This window comes from Ranitomeya imitator, chromosome 4, assembly GCF_032444005.1.
Source record: "Ranitomeya imitator isolate aRanImi1 chromosome 4, aRanImi1.pri, whole genome shotgun sequence".
In the NCBI taxonomy this organism is placed as follows: domain Eukaryota; kingdom Metazoa; phylum Chordata; class Amphibia; order Anura; family Dendrobatidae; genus Ranitomeya; species Ranitomeya imitator.
The window spans coordinates 675,253,673-675,281,304 of NC_091285.1; the positions used below are offsets into that span (position 1 = coordinate 675,253,673).

Here is a 27,632-nt window from a genome sequence, read left to right on the forward strand (position 1 = left end):
AGCTAAGCGTCGTGATACAGCAGTTATTCCATGGCAGGAGTCAGGTAACCCACACTCTGCTCTCCCGTCTATCCATGTACTTTATTCCTATCCTCCCATGTTCCCTTGCAGTCCACTTTCACCAACCAATACCCCTCCATCACGACTCATACATCAGCTCCTCACTCCCTCCCTCTCCAATGTACAGCTCCCATGCACTTCTCACCTTTCTGAAAAGCCTCAGTCCATCTTGCCCAAACTCTCTGCGCAAAAAAAACAAAAATTCATACAATTCCAAAAGCTACTAGCTTATCTTCCTACTCCTACTGATTTCAGGGGACATCTCCCCCAACCCTGGTCCACCATCCTCAACCCATACCCTACCTCACAGAAACCTTAATAATCTTACTAATTATCTGCACTCCATCTCCTAATTGTGCCCTTTGGAATCCACATCTGTATGCAACAAGTTTCCTTTCCTACACAAATACCTTCTGAAAAACTCTGAATCTGCTGGCCCTCATGGAAACCTGGATTCAGGATTCTGACACTCTCTCCTGCTGCCATTTCCCATGGTGGCTTACAATTCTCACATTCCCCGAGACCCACAAACAGACATGGCGGTGGAGTCGGCATACTTCTCTCCCCACAATGCACCTTTCAGGTCATCCCCCAGCTCCATCACTCTCATTCCCTTCTTTTGAGGTCCACACCATCAGGCTCTTTCGTCCCCTCTGAGTAGCAGTCATATACCGGCCCCCAGGCTCACACACCCACTTCCTGGACCATTTCTCTGCCTGGCTGCCGCACTTCGTGTCCTCAGAACTCCCAACCCTTGTCCTGGGAGACTTCAATATCCCCATAAACAGCCTCACTTCCACATCTGCATCCCAGCTTCTATCACTAACCACTTCTCTAGGTTTCTCAGACACACAGGGACGGTAACACCCTTGACCTGGTCTTCGTCCGGCTCTGCTCAATCTCCTACCTAGATAACTCACTGCTTCCCCTCTGACCACAACTTTCTCTCCTTCACATTCACAAATCCTCGCCCACCCCAGGCGTGCTGTCATATGTGAAGCGAAAATAGAACCATTTGGTAGTTCACTCGCAGTGCTGAGGAAGATTGAGTACAATCCCAAGAACACCGTTCCAACTGTGAAGCATGGTGGGGGGGGGGGGCTAGAGAAAAAGTAAATTATACTTTAAGGGTGCTTTTCTGCAAACGGCACAGGACGAATGCACTGTATTGAAGGGAGGCTGGATGGGGGTATTGTAAGATTTTGCACAACAAGCTTCTTACCCCAGTGAGAGCATTGAAGTTGGGTTGTGGCTGGGTCTTCCAGCACGATAATGACCCGAGACAGCCAGGGAAACCAAGGATTGGCTCAGTAAGAAGCATTTCAAAGGTCCTGGAGGAGTGGCCTAGCCAGTCTCCAGACCTGAATCCAAGAGAAAACTTTGGAGGGAGCTGAAACACAATGTTGTCCAGCGACAACCCCGAAACCTGAGAGATCTGGAGAAGATCTGTATAGAGGAGGGGACCAACATCTATGTGCAAACCTGGTCAAGAACTACAGGAAACATCTGACCTCTGTAATTGCGAACAAAGGTTTCTGGACAAGTTATTAAGTTCTGTTTTTCTATTGTATCAAATAATTTGCATTTTATTGCATGAAATATGTAAAAATCATATTTTTTTTTTTAAAGATTCTCTCACAGGTGAAGTATACCTATGATACAATTTTCAGACCTCTCCATTCTTTGTACGTGGAAAAACGTGGAAAGTCCGCAGGATTTTCAGGATATAAAAGGGACGCAGGTACTTTATAAAATAGAAGAGATGGGGGGGGGGGGAAAGAGCTGCAGTATAAAGCATGAGGAACAAAGACTGCTGGAAAGTGAATGATTAAATTTAGATGTGCGTGCTTGTGGGGTGGTGGTAAATTTCCCCTTTAATAGGGAGAATGTCAGACTATGGGCTCTCCAAAAGAGACATCGTCCCTGGACTAACAGATGGGATTGGGTGAGGGATTCCTAAAATATCTTGGATTGCGCTAGAAGATTTTAGAACTGTTTTTGTTCCGTAGCACATGTTAAAGATTAACATCGCCAGCCAGCGAAGTCATGGGAAATGAATTATGGGATGTTACTGAAAAGAACACTCCATAATCTATTCTTCGAGGACGCCACTTGCCATATAAATAGTCTTCCTCTCTGGGGCAAACGCCGCTCTTCTCCAGAGTCCGGCGCTGTTGCTCTATGGTTACTGTGACTCTACGGACCAGAGATATGGCCTGCGAGTCAAGTGAGTGTGTACTCCATAAGATAGTCAAGGGGGTGTGGTCCTCAACTCTTGTAGATGTAAAGGAGGGAAACGAGTGCAAGAACGGAGAGATGCAAGAACAGGAGAACACAAAGCTTACGCATTTAAGGCCAACGTAGCGGCAAGTCACATGCACAGTCCAGCTTCACTGGCATCAAGCAGGTCTCTACAGAAAGCAAAAAAGGCCCCCCTTAAGCTGGAGAATAAGCACATTTATAGACAGATCTTCACTTTATATTGCAAAAACGGTGCAGATAGGTTCTCTTTAACCCCCTTCACGAAATCCACCTTAACACATCGCTGATGGGTTGTGGTGTCAACTGGTGACCCGTGTCGTTATGGAGCTCCTTGTAACCCCAGGAGCTCCATAATGACAGTGACCTTCACCATATGCAGCAATACTACGGCATCGCTGTACATTGTCCAATTGCTTGCGCTAATCTTCAAGTCCCCTAAAGGGACTAATCAGAAAAAAAACAAAAAAAAAACTGAAATCAGCTCTGTCAAAGGGGGTCAAGAGAAGCAGTCATGAGCACCCATAAAATTAAGAGGAGGTAAGTGTTAGTGCATGCATAGTTCGTATAGGAACGTTGATTAAAGCCATGCCAGTACTACAATAGCAAAAAAAATGCTGCTAAAGACAAGATACAGAGGAAATACACAAGTGGAACCCCTCACGATTATAGAAGTGGTTTTACACACACTTTAATAGTGTAACATATTTCTGAAGACAAGATAGGCAGCATTACCACCATGCACACGTATGCCCACATCTCGGAGAGTTTCGTGTGAAATCACTGTCAAAATTAATGGGGTCCGCCAACAAATCTCTAATATCTACTAAGGCCAAGAGCATGTCTTATTGCCTGGGACTAGATAGGCAAGGCTATCAATAGCAGAAAGGAAAGTCCATATGGTAACTGGTAGTTGATCTTAAGACCTTTATTGGCAGAAATCAATTTTTGCCAGGCCTTGTCAATCAATTAAGCCTCGGTGTAAGACTTTCCCATCTAGTCACAGGCAGTACTCAGGGCTAAACTGATAACAGCCAGAGATTGGGAGGGGTCTAGTGGGCATGCCGTGGTTCTGCTCAACTGGGAGATCTCCAGTTATGACAAGATCTGGTGTCCATACTGCCTAAGACTAGATAGGCACTCCTGAAAAGCAGGGTACACAATACAATTTTGTGAGCCAATGTGTATACATTAATTTTTGGTTTGATCAGTGATAACTGTAGTTCCTGACTAATTTTAACTAAATCTTGATGGCAGTTTCACCTTCTATAGGCAAGTGAAGAGGCTTAGTCAACACCCATTGCGAATTCCAGGCCAGATTCAGCGAGACTGGCATTGTTCACGCAGGTCTTGAGATGGGTTGGAATTCGATCTTGTCACTGTCCCGATTCATGAAGAGGTGTAAAGTGGTGTACATGTGTGCTTGTGCCTCACCACAAATCTTACTCTTGCAGGGAATGGATAAAGACAATGGTTGGCTAGTGAGGATTTTTGCCAATTTGGAGAGTGTCAGTTGCCATTAACCCGTCCTAACTTCAGCCACTTGGAGGTGTATGAAAATGTCACGAAAGCACAAGTCAAGTTTTATCATGTCAAATTATGCAACCCTCAACTTTTTGAAGCCCAAATACTGGCATATAAGCATTGACGAGTGTGGTCCATAGACTTTGCCTAGCATAGACATAGGATGAAGGTCTACCATACCTGTGATGTTCAGGAGCTTGGGCAGGAAACGGTTCCAAAAGGTGCATGTCTGCACCCTTATTCCCTGCAGGTTCTGGAAGGGCTTGTTATTCAGTTCCAGATAGCTTTGGTCCGTTGCAGTGTACAAAGGCCATTTTGACAGGCGGCCATTAATTTTCTCATTAGGATCCCTATTCGGAAAATAAAGAAAAAACACATTTAAGTAAATCAATAGTATTTTCACATCACCATCTCATTAAACACAGATTTTGCAGTGCTCATTCTCACCCTGTCCGTGCAAAGTTTGCCCAGTATCGCATCATCCGACGGCTCAGTTCTGCCTCTTGTTTGGTGTAGTTTAGTTTCGGCTCCAGAGGAAGACCAAAAACGAACTCAATTTCGTACCCGTGGGGAACACCCATCCATTCTGGCCAAGCGATGTTTGATGCTCTATGGTCGAAGTAATAAGCGTAAACCCTGTTGCCAAACTCTGACGCCTTTCCAGCAAAGTGAGTAACGGGGCAAATTACATTATGGTCTCCCACAATTTGGTCCAGAGCTTTTCGATTTTTTAGTGTATCGTGCTCATCTGCCCAGTCTGTGTATTGCATCACGACTGCTTCCAGAGCAATGTCGTTGGCTTCAGGGACACTCATTCTCACCCCACCAAGGAACTGTTCCCGGGTGATCAAGCTCTCGTTGTTCTTGGTGAAGCCGGGAGCACCGTATATAAGGAAGTAAGACCCTTCATTCTGGTTGACACCTACAATCAGTGGGCAAGGCTTATAGCTGCCCGTATTAATTAGAGTTTCAGGGGCATCTGGAAAAAAGTCTCCATCAGCCACAGGGACAAAAGCAAAACGGAACACACCTGGTGCTGGAAAGACAGAAAACTCATGGTCAATCAGTTGCTGTGGTTGTTTTGTCCGGAGGCAGATCAACAGTTCTGTGTCATTACCCTGTTTACAGTCGAGCAACTTTCCCAACAGCTCAGCCCGGCGTCGACCCTCTTGGGGTGTAACAGTTGCCCATGGACTATTTGGAGCGCCACTCTGCAGTACACCTTTGGAGAACAATTGATGGCTACCTGGAGAGATCACATGCATGCCAACAGAGGCACCCCCAGCACTCTCGCCAAAGATAGTAACTGTTTTAGGGTCACCACCAAAAAATACAATGTTATCTTGAACCCACTGGAGTGCCAAGCGTTGGTCAAATAAGCCCACGTTCCCTGGAGCATCTGCATTTCCTGGTGTCAATGTCAGGAAACCAAATGCACCCACACGGTAGTTCATGCTAACCACTATGACATTTTCAGTGTGACATAGGTAACGACCATCATAGACATCAAGAGCAGAAGATCCACTGTAGAAACCACCACCGTAGATCCAGACCATGACAGTTGCATTTGTGGGGCGTGGGTTAGGGACCCAAACATTAAGGTACAGACAGTCCTCACTCATGGGAGTATTAGGATTCCACATTTCCATTCCAGGGAAGTCAGGATACAAGGTGTCAAAGTATTGGTAACACGCATTAGGATAGCTGGTGGCATCAAAAACATCACTCCATGGCTTTTTTGGTTCTGTCCGTCGAAATCTTAGCTTATCAACAGGTGGTTCGGCAAATGGAATTCCCAGAAATCCGGTGACATGGCTGGAGAGGACATTTAGCCGGGTACCTCTCACTTTACCTGAACGGGTGGTAATCAGAAGTTCAGAATCACTTTGGCAGAGCACATGAGACAAGAGGAGAGAGAGGGTGCAGAAACCAAACACTGCAAAAGACAAGAACTGCATGACTGGTTCTCACTGAAGGTACCTGAGAGAGCAAGCAGAAAAAAAAAAAAAAAATTCTGTATTAACAGGAGTCAACTCAAGTTACAAAGACAACAAAATTAGGCCAGAACCAAAAAGTAAAAAATAAATGTATAACGCACTGGGAAATGGACAGATTTCCTAGAACATCATAAGTGGTTGAGAGATAAGGAGAATTTGTTGCAAGGAGATAAAGAGGGGAAGACAGGGCACGGGAGAAGCTTGAGGAGGACAAGACAGATGATAGTTTGTCGTGGCTTTGGTAGGCCAACACAAGACATTAAAAACCCAGTGCTAGTCAGATGTTCCTATGCCCATCTCCAACATTCCTCACCTTCTAATCTTTTTAATTTTGCGTTTTCTCCCTTTCCCACCAACTTGTGGCTCTCCTCACTTCCAAGAACCTTGCAACAGCTGTGACCTCACCATGTACACACAGTGTTAGACACAGCTACAGGAGGTTCATGGAAAGCATTAGAGGAGGGCGTGTGAGGTTAAGGGAGGAGAATGTAGGGTGTCTCTTATCTCAGAATTGAGGAGGGCACCTCTGAGGTCCAGAAAAATGTAAGATGTTCATGGCTACCTAGTCCAGTTTTTCACCACCACAAACCATGTGGATTTAGCATGATATTGAATGGATATTTGAGCCAATGAGAGACTTTATAGACTATGCCTAATACTATGGTCACCTCACATGGTGAAAGACAGTTTTAAATTAGAGACAAAAAAAATTTGACAGGGATATCATTAGAGTAGGAATCCAAGACATCTCATGATTGATACAGTGCAACATGGATCTGTCGCAGTCTAAAATTTATGATCTGATATTCTCCATAATCTAAGGTCTGTTGCATCACCCAGTGTGAACTGAACAGTATGGACCTGATGGGAGTCAGAATTGCCAGGGTATCTGGGTCTTTTCAAAATCCATTCATTTTAATGCATAGTGACTAGTCAGTGAGGAAAATAAACCCCCCTCTGGCATCAGCTCATCGTTCATATACTGTACAGGATGATTGGGTAAGGTGAAAAATTCATCTTACTCAAATCCTTCAATAATGGCCATCAGAGAGTTGGGAGATGCTACACGCTGGCAAAAGTTTGATGCCATCAAATCACCAAGTTGAGCTGGCATATCACCAAAATGTATGGCCAACTTGTTAAAAAGGGACCAGTTGTGTAGTGTTGACAAGGAGCGGTTATCCTAGACACAGGAGTCCATGGGCCTATCCCCAACGTCAACACAATAGCAGCAGTTAAGACCTAGTTGGTCATCTTCTATTCTGTGCTCTGCATAAACAGCAGCCAAGATGGCAGAATGAGCATCTGTACATTATTCAATCTCACCAAGAGCTTCTTTTACATCTTTACACTACAGCCAGCCTCAAATGGGCATTTGACTGTCCGTTTATGGACCACAATTCCTGAACTGACCACAGGTCTCCTGACATGATCTTACAGACTCATGTCTGAGACGAATGTCCAAATATTGTAACCCAGATCTGCCTGTCTAGCCCTAAACCAACCCTAGTAAAAATCGGGTTTAGAGGTAAGGATAGAGTAATTTTGCAGACATTAGCTAAAACAAAATGTCCCATTTCTAAAAACAATCATAACACTAGGGGTCAGGGTGCAAGAAAATATGTGGATATTATCGGCATGTATAGGCCGTGGTGTCCTTTCGAATCCCCCTAGATGAACACTTTGTAAAATCACCACCATTTAGAGACATCAAGGGTATATTACGGTGTTTGATTTCTGACAAGTACTGACCCAGGTTATCCTCCTAGCCACCCTTGAATGTTTTCACTGTCAGCTTCAGCTGGTGGTGGGGGGCTAGATAGAAAGACAGGGAGCAAGACATATCCAGCAGCTGGCTCTTGTCTATTTCGGGCCAGCTCACAGATAGCGTTTCAATAAACATGCACATATATACACACACACACCAACGTTGTATATGCCTCACTGCTCGCAGAGTGTACAGACCTTGTCGTTTTGGATTGTCATTTACATACCAGATTCCAGGAGCTGATAAAGGGAAATCCATCAATAGGAAAACTTTAATTTAATTATAGGAAAATTTAGTGGTGGTGCAACCACAGACATGGCCATCATATTATTCAGGGGTGCAAGACCACTAATTTTTCTTTGGTAGCACAAGAGTCAAAAGCATTAGTGAATTTTATCTAGAAGGCCATGATATTGAGGCTTTGGATTGGAACCTGAATCATCTGTTGTAGGGTACAGTGGACATTCGGGAAGTTTTGATGTTTTTTTTTTTTTTTTTTATTAGGTATCCTGACCTGCTCTCCACTAAATGCAAGGGACCAGCAGAGGCCAGGCTCATTCTTGACTTTGGCCATCTCCGGAATCAAAGATGGCATTCAGAGATTTAACCTAAGGGCTCATACTCACTTGCGTGAAACTCGGATGAGTCTCATGTTAACAACCGGCGCAGATGCCGGCACTCAGGAGCTGAGCGTGCGGCTGCATGTATTCCTATGCGGCCGAACGCGCCGATCTGAGTGCCGGGTATTAACATGCGAAACTCATCCGAGTTTCGTGTGAGTACAAGCCATAAGGCTCCTCATGACCACTCCGCTACTTTGCACCAAGGCATCTTATGTGGTCTTCTAACCAAGAAGATCCTGTGTGCAGCTCCATCTTCTCCAGTGGCATATCTGATGCCATGGGACCTATATAACATGCTACGGAACCCACCTGGATGACTTGTCACCCACACACCATTGTTTTTTTTTTGCATGGGCCACAACACCCTTAAAATATTTGAAGAGCAGTAATCCAACGCAGAAGCTCGAGAGTCATTACTGCCTACTGTTTGCTCATTGTGGAAGTAAACATAAGGCAATTAGTGAGATGATAGAAAACAGCAGCTTGTTGAAGAGCAGGAAACCCATCACAGATAAGCGAGGCCTGTCACTGCGCAGGAGACAAGACTATTGCATGGATTCCACCCCAACACCATTACGAGAGGGATCTGTGTTGTGTTGGAGGCTGCAGATGCGAATATGAACTGCAAGCCGTCAGAGCGAGGCCTCTGCAAATGCATCACTGATAGGGAACCTGCTACACTTCCCCTACGTGGCTAATGAAATGAATGAAATAGCTGGACAGAGCAAGAGGGAGGGAGGAGAGAAGCTGCAAGGAGGAGCGGGAGAAGAGGGAAAATCCACCACACTGCAGAAGAATTGACAGGGTGTCATTCCAGAAAATGCAGAATGACAAGAAGGAGCCATTGACTAGTTTGGACTAGGGTCTTCATTCCATTTCTTTTTTTGGGTGGGGCAACTAGACTCCAAATCACATGTCACATTCTGGCCCAAGGGCCAAATCTGGCCCTCAGTATGTATATTTGACCAGCGACGCAATTTCAACTATATCGACATCCTAGATGCCAATGCAGTTGAAAGCAATGCTTGAGGGAGTGTCAGCTGAAATTCAGTACAGTGGGCACGATGAGGTCACTACAACGCACCTGCTGTACCGAGATGTGTGGAGGATTTGAAGACATTGGAACAGCAGTGGAAATGGCAAGGAGAGGTTTATCAAATTATGGGGTCCATTATATTGCATGGACGACTAGGTGGGACCCATACTGTACAGAACACTGTGGCTTTTATACTAAATGGAGGGCCGTGCAGAGATTACAGTTGAAGAATCAGTGTGACGTGGTCACCATTTGTTGGGGGTATAGTAGGGTCATCATACCCTGGGTATAGAGGAGTCATACAGCGTTTGAGGCACTTGTGGGTATCAATCTTTATCATCTGTATCAATTAAGTTTTTTTTATACATTACATATTTAAATTAGCCTATATGATTTACTGTTTTACATACCACTATTCCAATATTTTATTCTAACATTAAAATGTAGATTTTTTAAATGAAATTGTTATATTTGGTAAGCAAACTTCAATTGTAGACTTTAATAAATATCAAGTTCGGCCCCCCGACTTTGTCCAAGCTTTGAATTTTTTCCCTTTGTATTTGAGTTTGACATCCCTGCCCAAGTGGAACCCAAAAGAAGAAGTTTTAAGGGGATGGAAACCTGGCTAATGGAGTTTAGACTACAGAGATGGTCCTACAAATATTTGCTAATCACCAGACCAGAGCTGGGTGAACCACCTGCTGCCCAATTTGTAGCCCCAGCAAGATGTCATGGTGGATGGAATTGGGGGGCTGCAATGATGAGGTTGTGCCAGGTCAGGTCGGAGAATGACAGCCAAGAACTAGCATTGTCTACTGGACCAAGATCTCTGCAAAGTCTTCTACTCAACGCTCATGGACTGTGATCCAAGGAAGAAAACTAACACTCATGACTTTACAGCAGTTATTTATGGGGTCTCTTAAAGCAGCATGATTGGGATTGGACACGATTGGATAACCATGACACTATGGCGGTATTTTTTGTGCGCTGTAGAGAATAGCGTTGGGATATTAGTTGACATTCTGAACTGTCTAAAAGTAGGAAGCAGAGCAGGATCCATTAATACTTCAGTACATCCTTCAGTAACTACCTGAGGAATGGGAAGATATTTCTCTTCACCCCTCCTCCCCCTACAACCATTAGGCTTGATGTGTGAGTGCACAGTAGTTTAAACACATCAGAATTGTCCCCATATAGTCCACTAGGACATATAGAAGGTTTGACGACAGCATTTCATCTTAGTTATCCAGATGTTCATGAGACATACGATTAAGAAAGACTACTTGTAGGAGTCTGGATATTGACTTTTGAGTCGGTTTGATTAACTTATTTTCAGTTCTCTGGAGGACAAGGACATCGGGTAAATGAATAGATGTTTGTTAATATGTTGATTACATATTGTACCAGGCTAGCTAGTCTGTGGACCTGCAAAACAGAAGGACATGCTACACAGTATTTAATCAGTGAGATCTGAACTCATCCCACCTTCCCCAGATCTGTGGATGACGACCTGAGCCACAGATAGTTATAAATAGGGATTTTTATCATTCTGCAAGGAGAAACAAGGGACTTGACAGAACAGCCAGGACACCATAAAACACTACTAGGACAACATGGCTCCATCAAGGCCATGGATTTGATATTCTATCTGATGTCAGCTTAGGGGACTACAGTCCCAACTGAAAGACTACAGGTCTGCTCCAATGACCATCACTGAACAAATGGATACATTTGGGGAAGCCAGGATTGGGTCCCACCGGTCACCTTGCTCCATGGAGACATTTGGAGAAGCCGGGTTGTGACTCTTTGGTCATGTACCTTAATGGACTGTCAGCTTCTGAAGCTTGTTACCTCCGTGAGTGCTCACCAAGAGCTGTAATCCAGGCAAGTCAGACCATTTTTGCACCACCTTGGGTATTTTGCTGGGACTGTTCTATAGGTCATTGTCTGTTTTGCGGCTTAATTATTGCCACACTGTTTTACCCTCACTCTGTGTCGTAGTATACCCACAGAAAAGGAGGAGAGCGAGCATTCAGTGGGATGATTCCTGGTCCATGCGATCCCGGGCCAGTGGATGAGAGCATCCACTACCCGGCCTCCCTTTCTCTGTTTCTCCATAGAAGGTGGCTTACTGGGAAGTTGATGGTGTCTAGTAACTTGGTACTGGTCTTCTCCAACACCCAGGGGTGTAGCTATAGGGTAATCAGAAGTGGCAACTAGACTTCAGGACTTACTATACATTTTATGTTTGTAGCCATTCTGCAATCCGAAGGTTGAGTTAAAACAGATTCATCCTTTTTGGAGTTTTCATTTGGGGTGAGATAGGAAGCGACTAAGGATGGGAGAATATTTTTTCTGCCATGACATTGCAGAGTAGTAGGCAGCAGGGTGGGAGATTCCTCCATCCTAGAGATTAGAAAACTTTGACATAAGGGAAGCATCCTTCCCTCATTTTTAGTTTTTACTTTCTGGACTCAAAACACTTCTAGTGACCATAAATATACATGATTTAAACAGAAACAAGGTCATCTCAAGCCAGGAACTCAGGAGGTCACGTGAGCTACTTTCCTTTTAAAGCAAAGTTGGGTGTCTACAGAGTATCCCAAATGCACAAGATGGCCATGGGATTGATCTTGCTACGTCCCTGGTCCTAAGATTACAGCCTTGCACATTGATGGTTACCAGCTGTGTTTACAATTGAATTATTAATAGACTCCTTGGACCAGCGCCACCTATAATTAAATACTCACAAACTACTAAACACAACCAGAAATTATCCCGACATTCTACATCTGTGTTCCCTTTACAACCAACTCCTTCACCGACAAAGACGAAATTCTGATGGCCGGTGGGACTGATTCCAAGCACCGTAGCCACTTCTAGCAGCAGTAACCTAACCCCAAACAGACAGCAGTCACTGTCCAAAAAATGTATGGCTTGTGTCATCTAATCTTCAAGACTTCCGGCCAGTGTCATACAATCCGACATAGCTGTCAGCTTTCACGTAATGCATAAAGAGCAAGTGTTACTCTAGTTCTCCATGTAATGTGGGGGCTCAAACATCTATAATGAGCAAAATCATTTGAGTAGTTCCCCCAAAATATATGGGGGTGTGGGTGGAGACCTCAGTTGTGCATTGCTAGTTATTAACTTCCAAAAATCAAAATAAGCCGATTGGTCAAAGTGTGGTCATCTTGCCATTAGAACACCTAGTTTCTGGGGTTCCCATGGACTGACAAGCCATAATATCAGCCATCCATGATTTAGAGGCCACCATCACATCAGATTACAAGTCATGGTCATTATCTCCAACACATGGCTTTATACCATTTTGATCTTACGTGTGACACCACTAACCAACATGTAGCCACACGATATCCTATATGCATACGCAGTATCAAACATCAAGGCGACTTCCATGCCAAAGACCTCCAGTACAAAAATTTAAGAAGTAATAGATGACACTTCCATCAAAACGCTACCCATCAATGTCACTTGAGCAGCGATGCTCAGCATCCATGCCATCTTCTCCACCCAAGAGCTGTCCATCATGGCACACAAATAATGCAAGTCACTCATTACAGGGCAACTCCACACCCCCAGATGATATATATTGGAGAGCCCCCATTATATTTCCATCATGTAGGCATGTCATTCTTGATTGTTGATGCTTACAGTGAAAAACACTTGCGTGTCCAACAGATGTTGGTCGACGGATGACCCAATAATGACCCCATGCATGACCAAACACATTGATCAAGGCTTAACATGAAATATAAGAACTCCACAGAGCTTAACAACCTAAAAAATTGCATACAAGTCCGAAGAACCAGTTAAGATGTCCACATACCAATACATACTGTTATAGTCTGTTCTTACCTGAGACAATCTGAACAGATCTTGCCTGTGGATGGTTCTCTAGCTCTGCATCTGCTCTCCCTCCCTCAGTCTATCCCTCGTTCTGCTTATCTCTGTGTCTTACTCTCTCCAGCCCCTGGATAACTCCTCCTTTGCCTCCATCGCTCCCTCCCTGCAGTGGCTGAAGAGACAGCAGCCAGAAAGACAGCTAGAGAGCACCTAGAAGCACAAAATGCAAGGCAACTAGAGAGCACATCGGAGGAAGCAGCACCTTCCGGTATAAAGACCGATAGAGAGGCAGAGTATAGACACAGGAGTCTGGACGGCTCGATGGCCTCCTTCCTCTATAGGACAAAATTGACCAGTTTCTAATTTGTCTTAACGGCATTCGATGGTCATTTTAGGGTTTATTTGTTTCTTTTAGAGCTACAGCAACTTTTGTTTTAGTTTTGATTTTTACATCAGTTTGTCTTTCCAAATGTTTGACCATTTGGTCAAAAGGAAAGTTTACGAATTTAGTGCAACTATACTCTAGGCCTTCCTGGAGTTATTTTAGACTTTTTCCTGCTTTGGCCCTATGTTTGTGCTACAGTTACAAAATGGGGTCAGAATTATTTTTTTCCACTTGTGCGAAAGTCTTGAACAATGCTTTACATGTCTCAACCATAACCATTTTAAGGAATTTAGTACAAAAATCGTAAAGAAAAAAAACAAAAAAACCCACGCTGATTTGGGGCTTTTGATATGGAGAAGTCTAAAGTGCAACTTTTGCTAGGATTAGGATGCCATCTTTTCAGGACAAGACTGGGATGCAAAAAGCCAGCAAAATGATGAACCTCTGTATTGAGACACTGCACTCAGGACAATAGAGAGACAGACAACTGAACAGCTGAAGTGCCACTATATAATGACCGCCATCTCAGACACCACACCGAGCGTCTGTTGCACTCATTTCTATTTGGACAGCTAGTCTTCCAGGATAAGAGAGTGCTCCAGACTTCTATATAAATAGACAGCTAGAATAGAACAGAGCGCTCGTGTGTGGACAGACAAAAGAGACCATTCCTATTCCAGTGGGCCAACACTAGACTACCAAAGAGAGAGACTGCTGTAGTCCGATACAGATGGCTAAAGATAGACAGAGGTAGACTTTGGTTAGACAGCTGAAAATAGACATCTTCCTTAGAGACCGTTCTACTGAGAAATGAATTACATAGTACACCGACTTAGACAGGAAGAAAGCTCCCGGCATTGTCAATCACAGAACTGTCTTGGGTGTCAATGTGAGAAGAAAAAAAAAAAACAATTGAGGGATGTCAAAATGAATAATGAGTAATGGTTCCTGCGCTCCCATGTGCCGCTATAAATCATGAGCACTGGATTACTGAGGCGGATGGACTGTGCCTGACAAGAGGGGGGGGGGGGGGGGGGTCGTATATGGCGTCACGTTAAAGAAATGATTCTTGTGTTCAGTAATGAAGCTTCGGATTTCAGGAACCTTCAGTAAGATTTCATCTAGGCTCACTGTTACCCCATCTGGGAATTACTTGTCCCATAATGGTACTTCAGTGGATCCTCAAGAGTGCCACCCAAAGACCAAACCCATCTAGTAAAGTCTACACTTACCAGGTTTTTTTTAGCCTTATGAAGGGTCCTAAAAGTTCAGTGCTGAATTTTTGAGTTAAGAGACCTCCAGTTTAAGTGTGGGGGTCAGGGTCCAAATATAACAGGGAAGAAAGGAGGAATGTCTCCAAGTCTTAATCATCCAAAAATCAAGAAATAGGGAGCATTCAGCACTAGGGACAGCTCCAGACAGTGTTTTTGCCATTTGGCCCAACTCTAGGTTCTTGTATGTCCTTGTTCTTACCCATGTTGAAATTCTTTGTACAGTCAGTGTTTGGGCGGGTGGTAAGGAATTTTCACACAGGTCAGGGGAAGGCAAACAAACACAAACCTAGGTCCATCAAGTTCAACCTCTCCTCCAATTGTTCATTTTGTCACTAAAATAATGATAGCCCACAATGTTGTGTACTGAGGAAATCATCCACCCCTGCGTTAGACACGACATTCTTCATGAATCCATGCTGGTCGTCAATTAGTTTATTCTCTGCAGGTCATCCCTTATAATGCCCTAGGTTAGGGTCAGGTTTTTTGTCTTTTAGATAAAGATGTAAAGTTAGACATGAATTAGGTTTCTAAGGCATCGTCTAAGCCTTCATCTCTGTACCCTTCCATAGGTAGAATATCTTGGGAGTGAACTCATTCCTGGCTGTCCCTTGTAACAACGATGAAGACCTCTTTTCTACATTTGCTTGATCAAGACATCAGTGCCTTTCGATGTTGACCCAAGCATAACACGTCAGATGAAGGGCCAGGTTTTTGAGTTGGAAACCCTCCAAGGAAAAACTTAAGGACAACACATGCCTATTCTTGGGTGGTTCTGTGGCCAAAAATGGACAATTTTAGGTTTTTACTGTGGGAACCACTCTGTGGCACTAAAGACAATCAAATTTTCAGGAGAGGAATGGTTCAAGGGAGTCTTAAGTGCAATCAAAACAGATATAAAATTGAGCCATGATGCATAAAAGTTGTGTAAATAAGGGTGTCCAATTTGGTAAATTATTCACCTGCATGACAACAGGAGAAGACTCCCCACATAGCCTCATACTGGAGAAGTGTCAGGACACTGGTCGATACTTCATGTCATTCTAGATTAGATTTATGGACCCTTGATGCCAGGCGTGTGATTTAACGGGAGGCTCACGCCCGCTCTTCTGCTGATGCGACTATCCAGAGCCTGCACTGCGTCCAATTATTGTAATGGAATGAAGGCTGCTCGGATACATCAGGAGGAACACTGCTGTATAGTCAGCACTACGGAGATCAGAAATTGCTGAGTGACAATGTCCGCCCACCAGTCTGACAAAGCTTGGAAAGCATACACGGTAGGAAAAGATCCAGAGCTACAAGAGACCAACTGTAGATAGACCAAATACTCTGGAGTAGCTGAAATTCCTCCATAGCGAGGCAAGACTTGGTTATTGCAATTTCTGGCAGTGGTGGCACAGCCAGTTACCAGGTTTAGGGTCAGTATTCTGAGGGCAGAAGAGTCACCACATACAGTAACTATAGTGTCCAGACCTACTCTGGTATCAACGTCAGCACAATCTGGACTCTGGAGAAAGTGTTCTGTGCAGGGACGGATCACACTTTGCCATGTGGTGTCAGTGTTTGGCGAAATCTGGAGAATTTTACCCCCTGACTGCATTGTGCTTGCTGTACAGATGGTGGAGGAGGATAATGCTCTGGGCTTGTTATCAGGGCTCGGCTGCGACATCTTGGTTTCTGTAAGCATTAAGAATTCCCTTCACTGGAAGTTTTTCTGCCCCCTTCTCCATTTGCCGAATCCAAGGCCCCCAGTTTTTGCCCTGTACGTTACCACTAGAGTGAATGTCGCCATTGATCGGAATGGCCCGTTACACAATCTGATTGGGTTTTTAGCCTTCGATTTGTCTTATTGACTTCAATCTCGTTTATCAGTTAAAAACCTAATAACATAATGGAGAGGACAAGTCAATACAGGAGCAGGAGGCACAGAAGAAGGAGTGAGGAGACTCGGCAACAACTGACAGGATCCCACATGGAACATGTAATCCTGGTGCTGCCCCTCGATATTACCCACTAAAGTGCTGCCATGTTTGTAGTATCGCTATGGTTACTCACGGCCTAGTGCCCATATATAACCACTAGTACACAGCCCCCCACAATGGAGCGGTGTGCCCCCCTATGCATTATAACAGTATAATAAAGGAACATAAGGGCAACCAAAGAGGGACCCCCAGGTCACTGAGCACCCCCACTATCGGCCTGGTTTATACATCCTCAGACCAAAGCTGCAGCCTCAGGGTCATGTCCTTAATTCACTAATTTAGATCTAGGCCCGAGCGGTGGATACGGAGCGGCCCCAGGAGGACACCAGAGCGCGGCATCTCCTCCACCTCTTCCCCTCGTCTTTATATAACCTCCTGCCATTACTACAGTCTATATATAGAAAGCATCTCCCCTACAGACTCCATCCGTCATCTATATATATATATACACAGAGCCCACTCCCCTCAGAATCTCCTGGAGATTCTTACGCTGATCACATTTAGAGTTTTTTTTTGCCTTGGGAAATGGTCGTATAAGGGTTAATGGGATAGACTAAAAGGGGCAAGTGGGGAATGGGACCATGTATAGGGTGGGTGATACGAGTAGTAATGGAAACATTAAGGGGGTTTCATGGGAGGGGGTCCAGAATGATGTGTTACCCGGCATGCTCGGGTGCTGACCGAGTGTCTTGGGTGTGTGCTCGTAAAATATGAGCGCTGGATAACGTCTTACGTGAGGACCTTTGCGCATCAGTAAAAGGTTATACATGCATATCTTCTGGATGCACCTTAAATAAAATGGGAATGGTTGGTGATAGCAACTTCCTGTTTGTGGCACATTAGTATACGTGAGGGGGAAAACCGAGATGGGTGGTGACCATGGTGGCCATTTTGGATCCGACTTTATGTATGGCGTATCCATAGAAGAGTGAGTGTCAAGGAATAATGAAGCAGAGTTACAAACTGTTTATTTTTCCCCTCATCTTAGCTGATCAAATCTCACAGTGAAAAGCCATAAACTCATCAGTGATCCACGACTAAAGCCCATAATCCTGATCTGCAGTCATCCGCTGAAATATAATTACAGTTAAGAATCTGTACGAGTTTCTTCAGCAAAAAACCCAAAAACAAACATTCTGCATCTATTCTATGGACAGGGCAAAGAGTGCCCCATATTCACGGACTCTCCTGGAATTTCAGCATCCCTGTACCAACGTTGTGCCCCTCGCCAACAACAGGGGGCAGAACAAAATATTAGAAAAATTTGGAGTGAACCGCAACTACCCAAAATGGCTTCTGGAGCTCCCCTCAGCCTCTGTTATGTGCTGCATATTAGGAGAATAATTTCTGTCAGTTTATGAGGAGCGTCCCCACAAGGCCTCCCTCCCGCTGACAGACATACTCATTCATCTCTGTGCATCTAACCGTTCAGCATTGCGGCCTGCATCGCTTATTTCAGCCTCGTGTCACTTTCCCCCCCGCCATCCGCTACACAACAAGACCTCTCTGCTGCAGTAATTTAATAAAGTGCTCTGGTAATGAGCTCACCTCCATGTGGAGGATTTGTTACCAAGGCTGCAATGCAGGGGTCATTCATAAGGAGCAGCCGCAGCCAACATTGCAAAAAAAAATAAATAACACCGCACCATAGTGCACTGCAGGTCAGCGCTGCAATATCGGAATTAGTGAGAAGAAAAGCAACCGCAGGAGATGTAGCAGAGCAGATTCCGGCACTAGAACCGCAGCTCTGTCCCCCTATACTGGGGGGCTGCATGCATGGATATTGGAAAATGAGGACCAGGCCATTTATGACAAATCACCTCATTTATTCATGCCGATTAGTTTAAGCCCACACATTAATCCGTGCACACATGGCACCGTGTTAGTTTAACAATAAGGTGCACGGTTTATTGTATGACCCTGCCCACTCTGGGCAATTCCGCAAAACAAGATGTAGTGTAAGGATTTGGTGCCCCTTTATTTGGCCATGTCTTTACTGGACAGCAACAAGGAAGACCCAGTACAGGATGGACACCAAGTCAATCCACACAGAAGTCAAAGGAAACACTGGGCCCCGCGCCCATCATTACTATACAAATAAGCTTCTGTACAGCTCTGCACTGTAGGACGCCTTTTGCACACACATGGTCCTGCCAAAACTAACTCAAGGAGGAAAGGTTAGAGAAGTCATTGTTTAAGGGTCTTGTAAACATTTCTCTAGACACCTTGTGAACAGATCCAGAAATCACTATAATATAGGTTTGCAGTGGAGCTACTTAACTGCAAAACGAGTAGTTGTAAGTGCACAGTGCCATATAGGACTGCGATATATAGAGAACTTTGAGGAAAGCTCCTTTAATACTGTCCCCTATGTACAAGAATATAACTACTATAATACTGTCCCTATGTACAAGAATAGAACTACTATAATACTGCCCCTATGTACAAGAATATAACTACTATAATACTGCTCCTATGTACAAGAATATAACTACTATAATACTGCCCCTATGTACAAGAATATAACTACTATAATACTGCTCCTATGTACAAGAATATAACTACTATAATACTGCCCCTATGTACAAGAATATAACTACTATAATACTGCCCTTATGTACAAGAATATAACTACTATAATACTGCCCCTATGTACAAGAATATATCTACTATAATACTGCCCCTATGTACAAGAATATATCTACTATAATACTGCCCCTATGTACAAGAATATAACTACTATAATACTGCCCCTATGTACAAGAATATAACTACTATAATACTGCCCCTATGTACAAGAATATAACTACTATAATACTGCCCCTATGTACAAGAATATAACTACTATAATACTGCTCCTATGTACAAGAATATAACTACTATAATACTGCCCCTATGTACAAGAATATAACTACTATAATACTGCCCCTATGTACAAGAATATAACTACTATAATACTGCTCCTATGTACAAGAATATAACTACTATAATACTGTCCCTATGTACAAGAATAGAACTACTATAATACTGCCCCTATGTACAAGAATATAACTACTATAATACTGCCCCTATGTACAAGAATATAACTACTATAATACTGCCCCTATGTACAAGAATATAACTACTATAATTCTGCTCCTATGTACAAGAATATAACTACTATAATACTGCCCCTATGTACAAGAATATAACTACTATAATTCTGCTCCTATGTACAAGAATATAACTACTATAATACTGCCCCTATGTACAAGAATATAACTACTATAATACTGCTCCTATGTACAAGAATATAACTACACTCCCCCCCCCCCCCCCCCCCCCCCCAAGTTACAAAGGAAGAGTGTCATCTGCAACTTTAGACCTTGTAGAGACAGATTATTAATATAATTTATAGGTATAGATGCATAGTGTAGCGAGGCAGACCTACAGAGATCTATAGTATCTGTGTGTAAATATAGATTCTAGATTTTAGACAGAAAGGATCCCACTATAGATCTGTCGGTCTGGTTCGCTAGACTTTGCATTCAGGCACCTCTGGACCCCCAGGGTGATTCCTCACAGTTAAGCATATTCAGGTGGGGTCTTCTGATCTGACCTTTTTCCCCCCTCAGGAAGCCTTCGTCGGGGCAGATCTCGTGGTGCAGGTCAGTTATTGGGACAGGAGTGGGCAGAGGTGTATCTAGGGTTTCTGGCACCCGGGGCAAGAGTTCATTTTGGCGCCCCCCTCCCCCCAGGACATTGCCCCGCCCCCCCCCCCCCCCCATCATTGCCGTCTCCTCCCCCACCATCCCCATCATTGCTCTCTCCCCGTCAGCCCCATCATTGCCGTCTCCTCCTCCCCCACCATCGCTCTCTCCCCGTCAGCCCCATCATTGCCCTCTCCTCCTCCATCATCCCCATCATTGCTCTCCTCCTCAGCCCCATCATTGCCCTCTCCTCCTCCATCATCCCCATCAGTGCTCTCTCCCCGTCAGCTCCATCATTGCCCTCTCCTCCTCCATCATTGCCCTCTCCTCCCCACACACATCCCTTTCCTCTCGCTCTGCCGCAGCATCTCGCCTTCCTCTGACACAGCCGGCCGCTGAATGATGACGTCATCCAGCGGCGCGTCTGTGAGAGGAAGCAGGAAGACCGATCGCTGGGCAGCGGAGCTGCAGGGATTTCTCCCTGCCCGCCGCAGCCACTCTGCAGGGGCTCCCCTCCACCTCCGCACATGTTGGGAGCCGGCGCTCTGCAGCTTCTCTGTGCCGGCTGTCAGCTTGACAGTTGGCACAGATAACAGCTGACTCCCAGACTGGGGCGGCAGAATGCAGCCACCGGGAGAGACATTGCGGACCGCCGAATTAGGCGGCCCGACTGCACCCCCCTGCCAGCTGCGCCCGGGGCACATGCCCCGGCTGCCCCCCCCAGATACGCCACTGGGAGTGGGATCCAAATTCTCTGTATAGAGAATCTGACAGCGCCCTCTGCAGGACAGACAGGCAGCGTCTCGCACATCTGAGCCCTCAGTCACTGAGGGGCCATGTTGGATCTCTACATAAGCTCCCTGAAGAAGGGGCCATTATTGCTATGAGGTGGGCATTAATTACTGGTCATTTTGGGGGGCACAAAAAAATAAAATATATATATATATTTTTATTGTTTACACACACCATTGTTTAAGCCAATATTAACGGTGCAGATGGGCAGACAGTGAATCCCCCTGGATGAGGGAGGCCGGTAATAGACCCCTGTATGTAATCACCGGATTTACAGCGCAGACACCTAGAAGAAATCCACCTAATCTGCCATAAATCACCACAATAGAATAAAGCCCCCGATGACAGATCTGAATAAACAGACACAACAATCAGTTCCTGAGCAGAGCAGCACAAACTTAATTTAAAGGGCAACTCCACCCGCACTTCATCTCATCACCGCCGTTGCAGGAATCATCCCCGAGCAGTAATGCAACATCGGTTTAATGAGGAGATCCGTAAACACCATTATTTTTCATCCTAAAGATCTCCCAGCATGCCTTAGGAAGTGGAGGAGATTTCATACCGTCTGGACAGGAAGAGGAGGAGCTTCCCTCTGTGCTCACCGTCGCCCCCTGCTGACCAGACGTGTGCAGAGGCCTCAGTTATAGGGATAGGAAATGAGCCAACTGGGATTATTTGGAACTGATGTGTTCTGGATTAGTGCAGGGTTTTTTTTCCCCATTATTTATTTTTAGAAATTATTCTTTGAATCTGGGCCTTGGTTTAGTTCGGAGACCTTGTAGATCACACCGTCAGGTTGGATTAGAGTCTCTGGATTGAAGGCATGGCCGTAGTCTTAATCTCTAGCCAGGTCCAGTTTTGGACTGGATCATTAGATGCCTGATTAACTCCTTCACTTCAGGGCTATTTCCCCCCCCATCCTTCCCAGAGTCACAGCTTTAGGTCCCCCCCCCCATATGGCCATGTGAGGGCTTATTTTTTGCGGGACGAGTTGTACTTTTGACCAACACCACATAATGCGCTGGAAAATGGGAACACAAAATCCAAGTTGGGTGAAATTGCAAAGTAAAAAGCCCAGTTCCACTTTTTTTCCCCCCCACCAAATGCTGAATCTGACCGGCCATTGTGATTCTCCAGGTCACCACGAGTTCATACACACCAGACATGTCGAGGTTATTTTTTTTTTTATCCAAGTGGTGAAAAAAAAAATTAAAAAAAGTTTGTTTAAAAAAAATAAATAAATTAGCGCCATTTTCCTATACCCGTAGCGTCTCCATTTTTCGTGATCTGCGGTTGGGTGAGGGATTATTTGTGTGCTGAGCTGACGTTTTTAATGAGACCATTTTGGCGCAGATCCGTTCTTTTGATCGCCCATTATTGCATTATAATATTTTTGTAATGTTTTTAAAGACTTTTTTCCCCCCACTTTTGGCAGGCTTCAATAGTCTCCATGGAGACTAGAAGGTGGCTTAGCCTGATTGCTTCTGCTACATACAGGCAATGATCAGATCACTTCTATGCAGGGCAGGCAGACTAGGCAGCTGCCTAGGGCCCCCCAGCCAGTGACGTGTTGCTAATAGCAGCACACCACACAGCCACTATGAGGCCCATGAGTCAGGAGGCTCGCCCAGCACCGATTACCCCTGTACCGCATTCAATGCTAGAGGAGAGAGCACCAGAGGACGCTCCCTCTCCCATCATTCCCATCTGCCTGCAGATGCTGAGACCGCAGCAGCGCGGGCAATGAGGAGGAGAGGAGGGGATTGTGTAGGTTTTTGTTTTAAATATATCAGTGATTAAGTACTGGGGCTGAATTATATTCCCGGACAGGGGAGGAAGCTACATTATATTCTATGGGTGGCTGTATTATAGTCTGAGGGGGGCTACATTGTACTCTAAGGACTATGGGGAGCGCATTATGCTACGTGAAGGGCTATGGGGGAGCGCATTATGCTACATGGAGGACTATGGGGAGCGCATTATGCTACGTGGAGGACTATGGGGAGCGCATTATACTAAACAAGCAAAATACTGCCTATTCATCGAGTGATTGGATTGTTTATGCTTGTGTAACGGGCCAGTTTAACCCCCCCGCCCAGAATATACCCGGGGTTAAAGTGGCCTAGGTCAGATTATACCCCTCCAGGTCAGAATATACCCCAGCTGCTGTAGATCAGGCAGCACACAGGGGCCCCAGGCAGCGCACAGGGGGCAGAGACAGTGAGCAAGGGGGTAAGAGATAGCACGCAAGGGGGGGGGGGGGGAAAATAGCGCACAGGGGACATGCGCTCTATCTGGGACCCCCTGTGCGATGTCTGGGGCCCTGCTCTTAAGTATATCACTCAATCCTAGTTTCACATTTGTGTACAGCCGTGCGCATGCGTACGCTGTCAGTGAAGCCTTGACCACTGCTGCGCCCCGCCAGTTAAGCTCCACCGACGTTCTTTTGACAGTGCTGCAACCCACGGCGAAGGCATCAAGCTGGATTTTCTTGCGTTCACCGAATAGTCAAAACAACGCATGCGGACGCAAACATCCGCAGGGCCTGTGTACCCAATGATAAAGATAGCCGCATGCGCACCTGGGCGGAGCTTAATTGGCAGGCGCGACAATGGGCGGGGCTTCACTGAGCCTACACAGCCGTGCGCAAATGTGAAACTAGCCTAAGATCTCTAGGGCCCCCTGTGCGATGTGTGATGTCCGGGGCCCCGTTCTTGAGTACATCACTCAAAGGTTCTCATAAGCGTGAAAAAAACAAAACAAACAAACACGGATCTTTAATATGCAATATACTCAAGAACGGGGCCACAGACATGACACAGGGGGTCCCAAACAGCGCACAGGAGCCCTGCTCGCTGTCTCTTCCCCCCTTGCACACTGTCTCTTCACCCTCCCTTGTGCACTGTCTCTGCCCCCGTGTGCTGCCTGATCTACAGCAGCTGGGGTATATTCTGACCTGGAGGGGCCACTTTAACCCTGGGTATATTCTGGGCAGGGGGGGGTTAGTCTGGCCTGTTACACCTGCACAGAAATCCTTATTCTCAGCAGCACATCGCCGGTGTAAACTGTAGTTGTGCTGCTGATAACATGATCATGTATGGTGATCTGTTAGTGATCTGCTAGTGATCATTCTGTTTGCATCATTATTCCTCAGATGGAGGAGAAAGGCCGGGAAACAAGAGAACGACTTCACTATTGTCGATCACTCGTTTAGCGGCCTGAGATCAGCGCGTGTAAATACAACCGAAATGCTTCTGTGTGATGTGCAATATGCTAGAATTTTGGGGCCCCTTTTTAAACTTTTTGCCGAGGACCCCACTTTGCCGAAAGCCAGCCCTGCCTGTATGTAGCAGATTTCTTCACTTCCTGTGACGTTCATAGAAATCCAACAGTGACGGCCATAGAGGTCTGCTGGAGACCTGGTTGTCATGCCAACCCATCAGCGACCCATGGTCATGTGACAGCCAATGGGTGGGATTTCCCATGCGCTTGCTGGAAGCGCGTGTTTGACAGTGGCATTTAACAGGTTAACAGCCGCGGGAGGATCGCGATCCCACCCATGGCTGTTAGGGGCACATGTCAGCTGTTCAAAACAGCTGACATGTGCTGGGAAACATGTGGGCTCAGCACCGGAGCCCACATCAAAGGGAGGGAGTCAGACATCGGCGTACTATTATGCCCGATGTCGGAAAGGGGTTAACGTTTTTTAATATTTAAAAACATTTTTTTTTTCCCCCACATGCTTCATCCAATTGCCTGTGCTGCACATAGAGCTGCAGCCCTGCTGCGTGTAGCTACAATGATCACCTGTATGAGCTCTGGCCACTGGGTGGCGCTCATAGCTATCCAGCAATGAACCCAAGGGTCTCCTGCAGACCCCAGGTTGTCATGCCAACCTGCGGTCACGTTACGAGCTTCCAGCGCGTGAGTGTTAAATGCCCCTCTCAGATGGACAGAGGCATTGAACATGTTAACAGCCGTGAGTGGATCGCCATTCCACCCGCAGCTGTTACAGGCAAACGTCAGGAGCTGAACAGACATGCACGGCGCGTGTCGTGAAGGGGTTAAATGAATATTATAATGCCACCCCCATACTAGATTTATATCCGAGAGGTCTCACTATACAAAAGGGATGCAAGAAGTTCTGCAGCAGCTACAGTGTAGTGACACCGATTCTAAAGAGTCTCTGAAGCAGCTGAGGGAAGTTAGTTAGTCCAATTCAGATGTTTAAGACTAAACTAATGCAAGTACTAGCTGCTGCAGAACCTCTTTACAGAGCAAACTAGGAGCTTGCTCTCAGCCTTCTCACCTGTGGTGGGGTCAGTCCCAGCAGCCTGCACTGGGGGTCCTCCAGCCCAGCCCCACACACGGGGGCCCTGGACTGGCTGCCCTAGGTCTGACCGGCTCCATGTTACTCTCTGCTGGGCTGGTCACAAAAGTTTCTACAACTTTCTAGCCAATCAGAAACTTTTGGACTGTACCATTCCGTAGAAGAGGGGGGTGTTCTTACTAGAGATCTCAGTCATTAGTGTCCTGCGATAGTGGGAATTCCCAGTGACTGATCACACAGCTGGGGCAGTTATTGTATATGTGGGCGGCATTAACTCCTTCAGGTCCGGGACACCCGGGCCTCACCTTCTCCCCTTCATTCTGCTTTTTTTTGGGTTGTATTCAGTGTGTGGGGAATGCAGCAAGGTTACAGGATTCTTTAATTAGTACTTTCAATTTTATTTGTAGCAGGAAAAAAAAAAAAAAAAAAAGCAGGCTTTCTGGTGGGACGACATCCTTAAGGGGTATTCCCGTCTGCAATATCCTATCCCAATATGTAGTAGGTGTAATATTAAGCAAAATCCTCCAATTAGAAATGTAGTATAGTTTTTCTGATTAGCAATGTCTCTTTCCTCGTGTGCAGGACCTTAGGTATCCATGGTGATATAGCGATAGCTAGTTGCTACTGGTCATAACCGTGGATACCTAAGGTCCTTCATATGAGGAAAGACATTGCTAATCAGAAAAACTACACTACATTTCTATTTGGAGATAATCATCACCTATTGGGGTAGGGTCTTGGAAATGGGACCAATCTACAGTACATACAATGTTGTGATCACTTATTACTTTTAGAAAAAAAAAAACAAAACAAAAAAAAAAAAAAACAGTAGCTCTATTTTCTGAGGAATTAAACGTTTGGCTTTGCTCGCTCTGTAACAATCTACAGTAAGTCAGCCGCTGTCGAAGGGGGGGTACCAAGATGGCGGCCCCCCAACCGGTCCATGGCAGGGCGGCAGCACCTTGCATTGCGCCAGAGTGAACATACACAGGGGCGAGTGCCACATTTAATGCGGTTAGAGTCGACAACAGCAGCTAAACGGTTAACCAGAGCGCTCTCTAGTGGCTGCTGTCTGTACGACACAGCTGACGGCGGCCCAGTATGGCGGTATAGAATGGGCTCACTGCCATCCGTGTGCATCAGTTATCACAGAGGGGTTAGCCATTGGCTCCCCGTACAATCTGCATTAGTCCCTTTAAAATCAGCGCCGACCCGCCGCGTGTCAGACCCTCGATCCTCCCTTGTTCTGGATCACGCCAGCAGGTGCTTTTCACACATCCCCATGTCTGACCGATCCCACGATATGGCAGATTTATTTTATTTTTTTGCCCCCCATCAAGTTTAGTGCATTTTTCTCATCTCTCGTTAATGACATTTTTAAATAAAGCTGCATTGTTTTTGATACTCCCTGTTATTGATATGGACACCCGAGCTTCCGAAGTCCAGGCCTTTTTCCCTCATGCAGTTCTACTTACCAGTCCTACAGAAAATCAGGTCTCAGCACAACATGTCCTCCCAGCCGGCCCAACTCCATTTATACCCCCTCCTAAGTGAGGACAGCTGCACCTCGTCTGCGCGGCCCCTGCCCCCTGCACTCAGTAGCCGCCACATGGCTATGTTTAGGCCATGTGCACACGTTGCGGAAAGTCCTGCGGATTTTTCTGGATTTTTCTGGATTTTTCTGGACTGATTTTGGTAAATCCGCAGGTAAACCGCACTGCGGATTACCTGCGGAATCACCGCAATTTTTGTGCGGATTCCACCTGCGGTTTTACACCTGCGGATTCCTATTATGGAGCAGGTGTAAACCGCTGCGGAATCCGCACAAAAAATTGACATGCTGCGGAATAAACAGCGCTACGTTTCCGCGCGGTATTTTCCGCAGCATGTGCACTGCGGATTTTAGGTTTACATGGTACTGAACAACGCATGGAAAACTGCTGCAGCAAAATCCGCAACGTGTGCACAGAGCCTTAGAGAGTTTTACGGACGTATGAGAGGCGCAAAAACTACGAATTACACACAGACCAATGATTATGGGGC

General features: G+C 45.6%; 1 protein-coding gene across 5 annotated transcripts in view; it reads right to left on the bottom strand.

The window, feature by feature from the left end:
* ACHE (acetylcholinesterase (Yt blood group)) overlaps positions 1–25,693 on the bottom strand; it is a 43,533-nt gene extending 17,840 nt beyond the window's left edge. Inside the window, exons 1-4 of one of the 5 annotated variants that reach the window (XM_069767330.1) lie at positions 13,147–13,256; positions 4,291–5,823; positions 4,024–4,193; positions 2,406–2,471 (exon numbers count right to left, since the gene is read on the bottom strand). In XM_069767330.1, coding sequence (XP_069623431.1) covers positions 2,410–2,471; positions 4,024–4,193; positions 4,291–5,801 — 1,743 coding nt within the window. In that variant the 5' untranslated portion in view covers positions 5,802–5,823; positions 13,147–13,256 and the 3' untranslated portion in view covers positions 2,406–2,409. Of the gene's footprint in view, positions 1–2,405; positions 2,472–4,023; positions 4,194–4,290; positions 5,824–13,146; positions 13,305–25,568 lie in introns of those variants that run through there. The other 4 variants (XM_069767327.1, XM_069767326.1, XM_069767329.1 and 1 more) reach the window with 4 other exon arrangements.
* Positions 25,694–27,632: the final 1,939 nt, after the last annotated feature.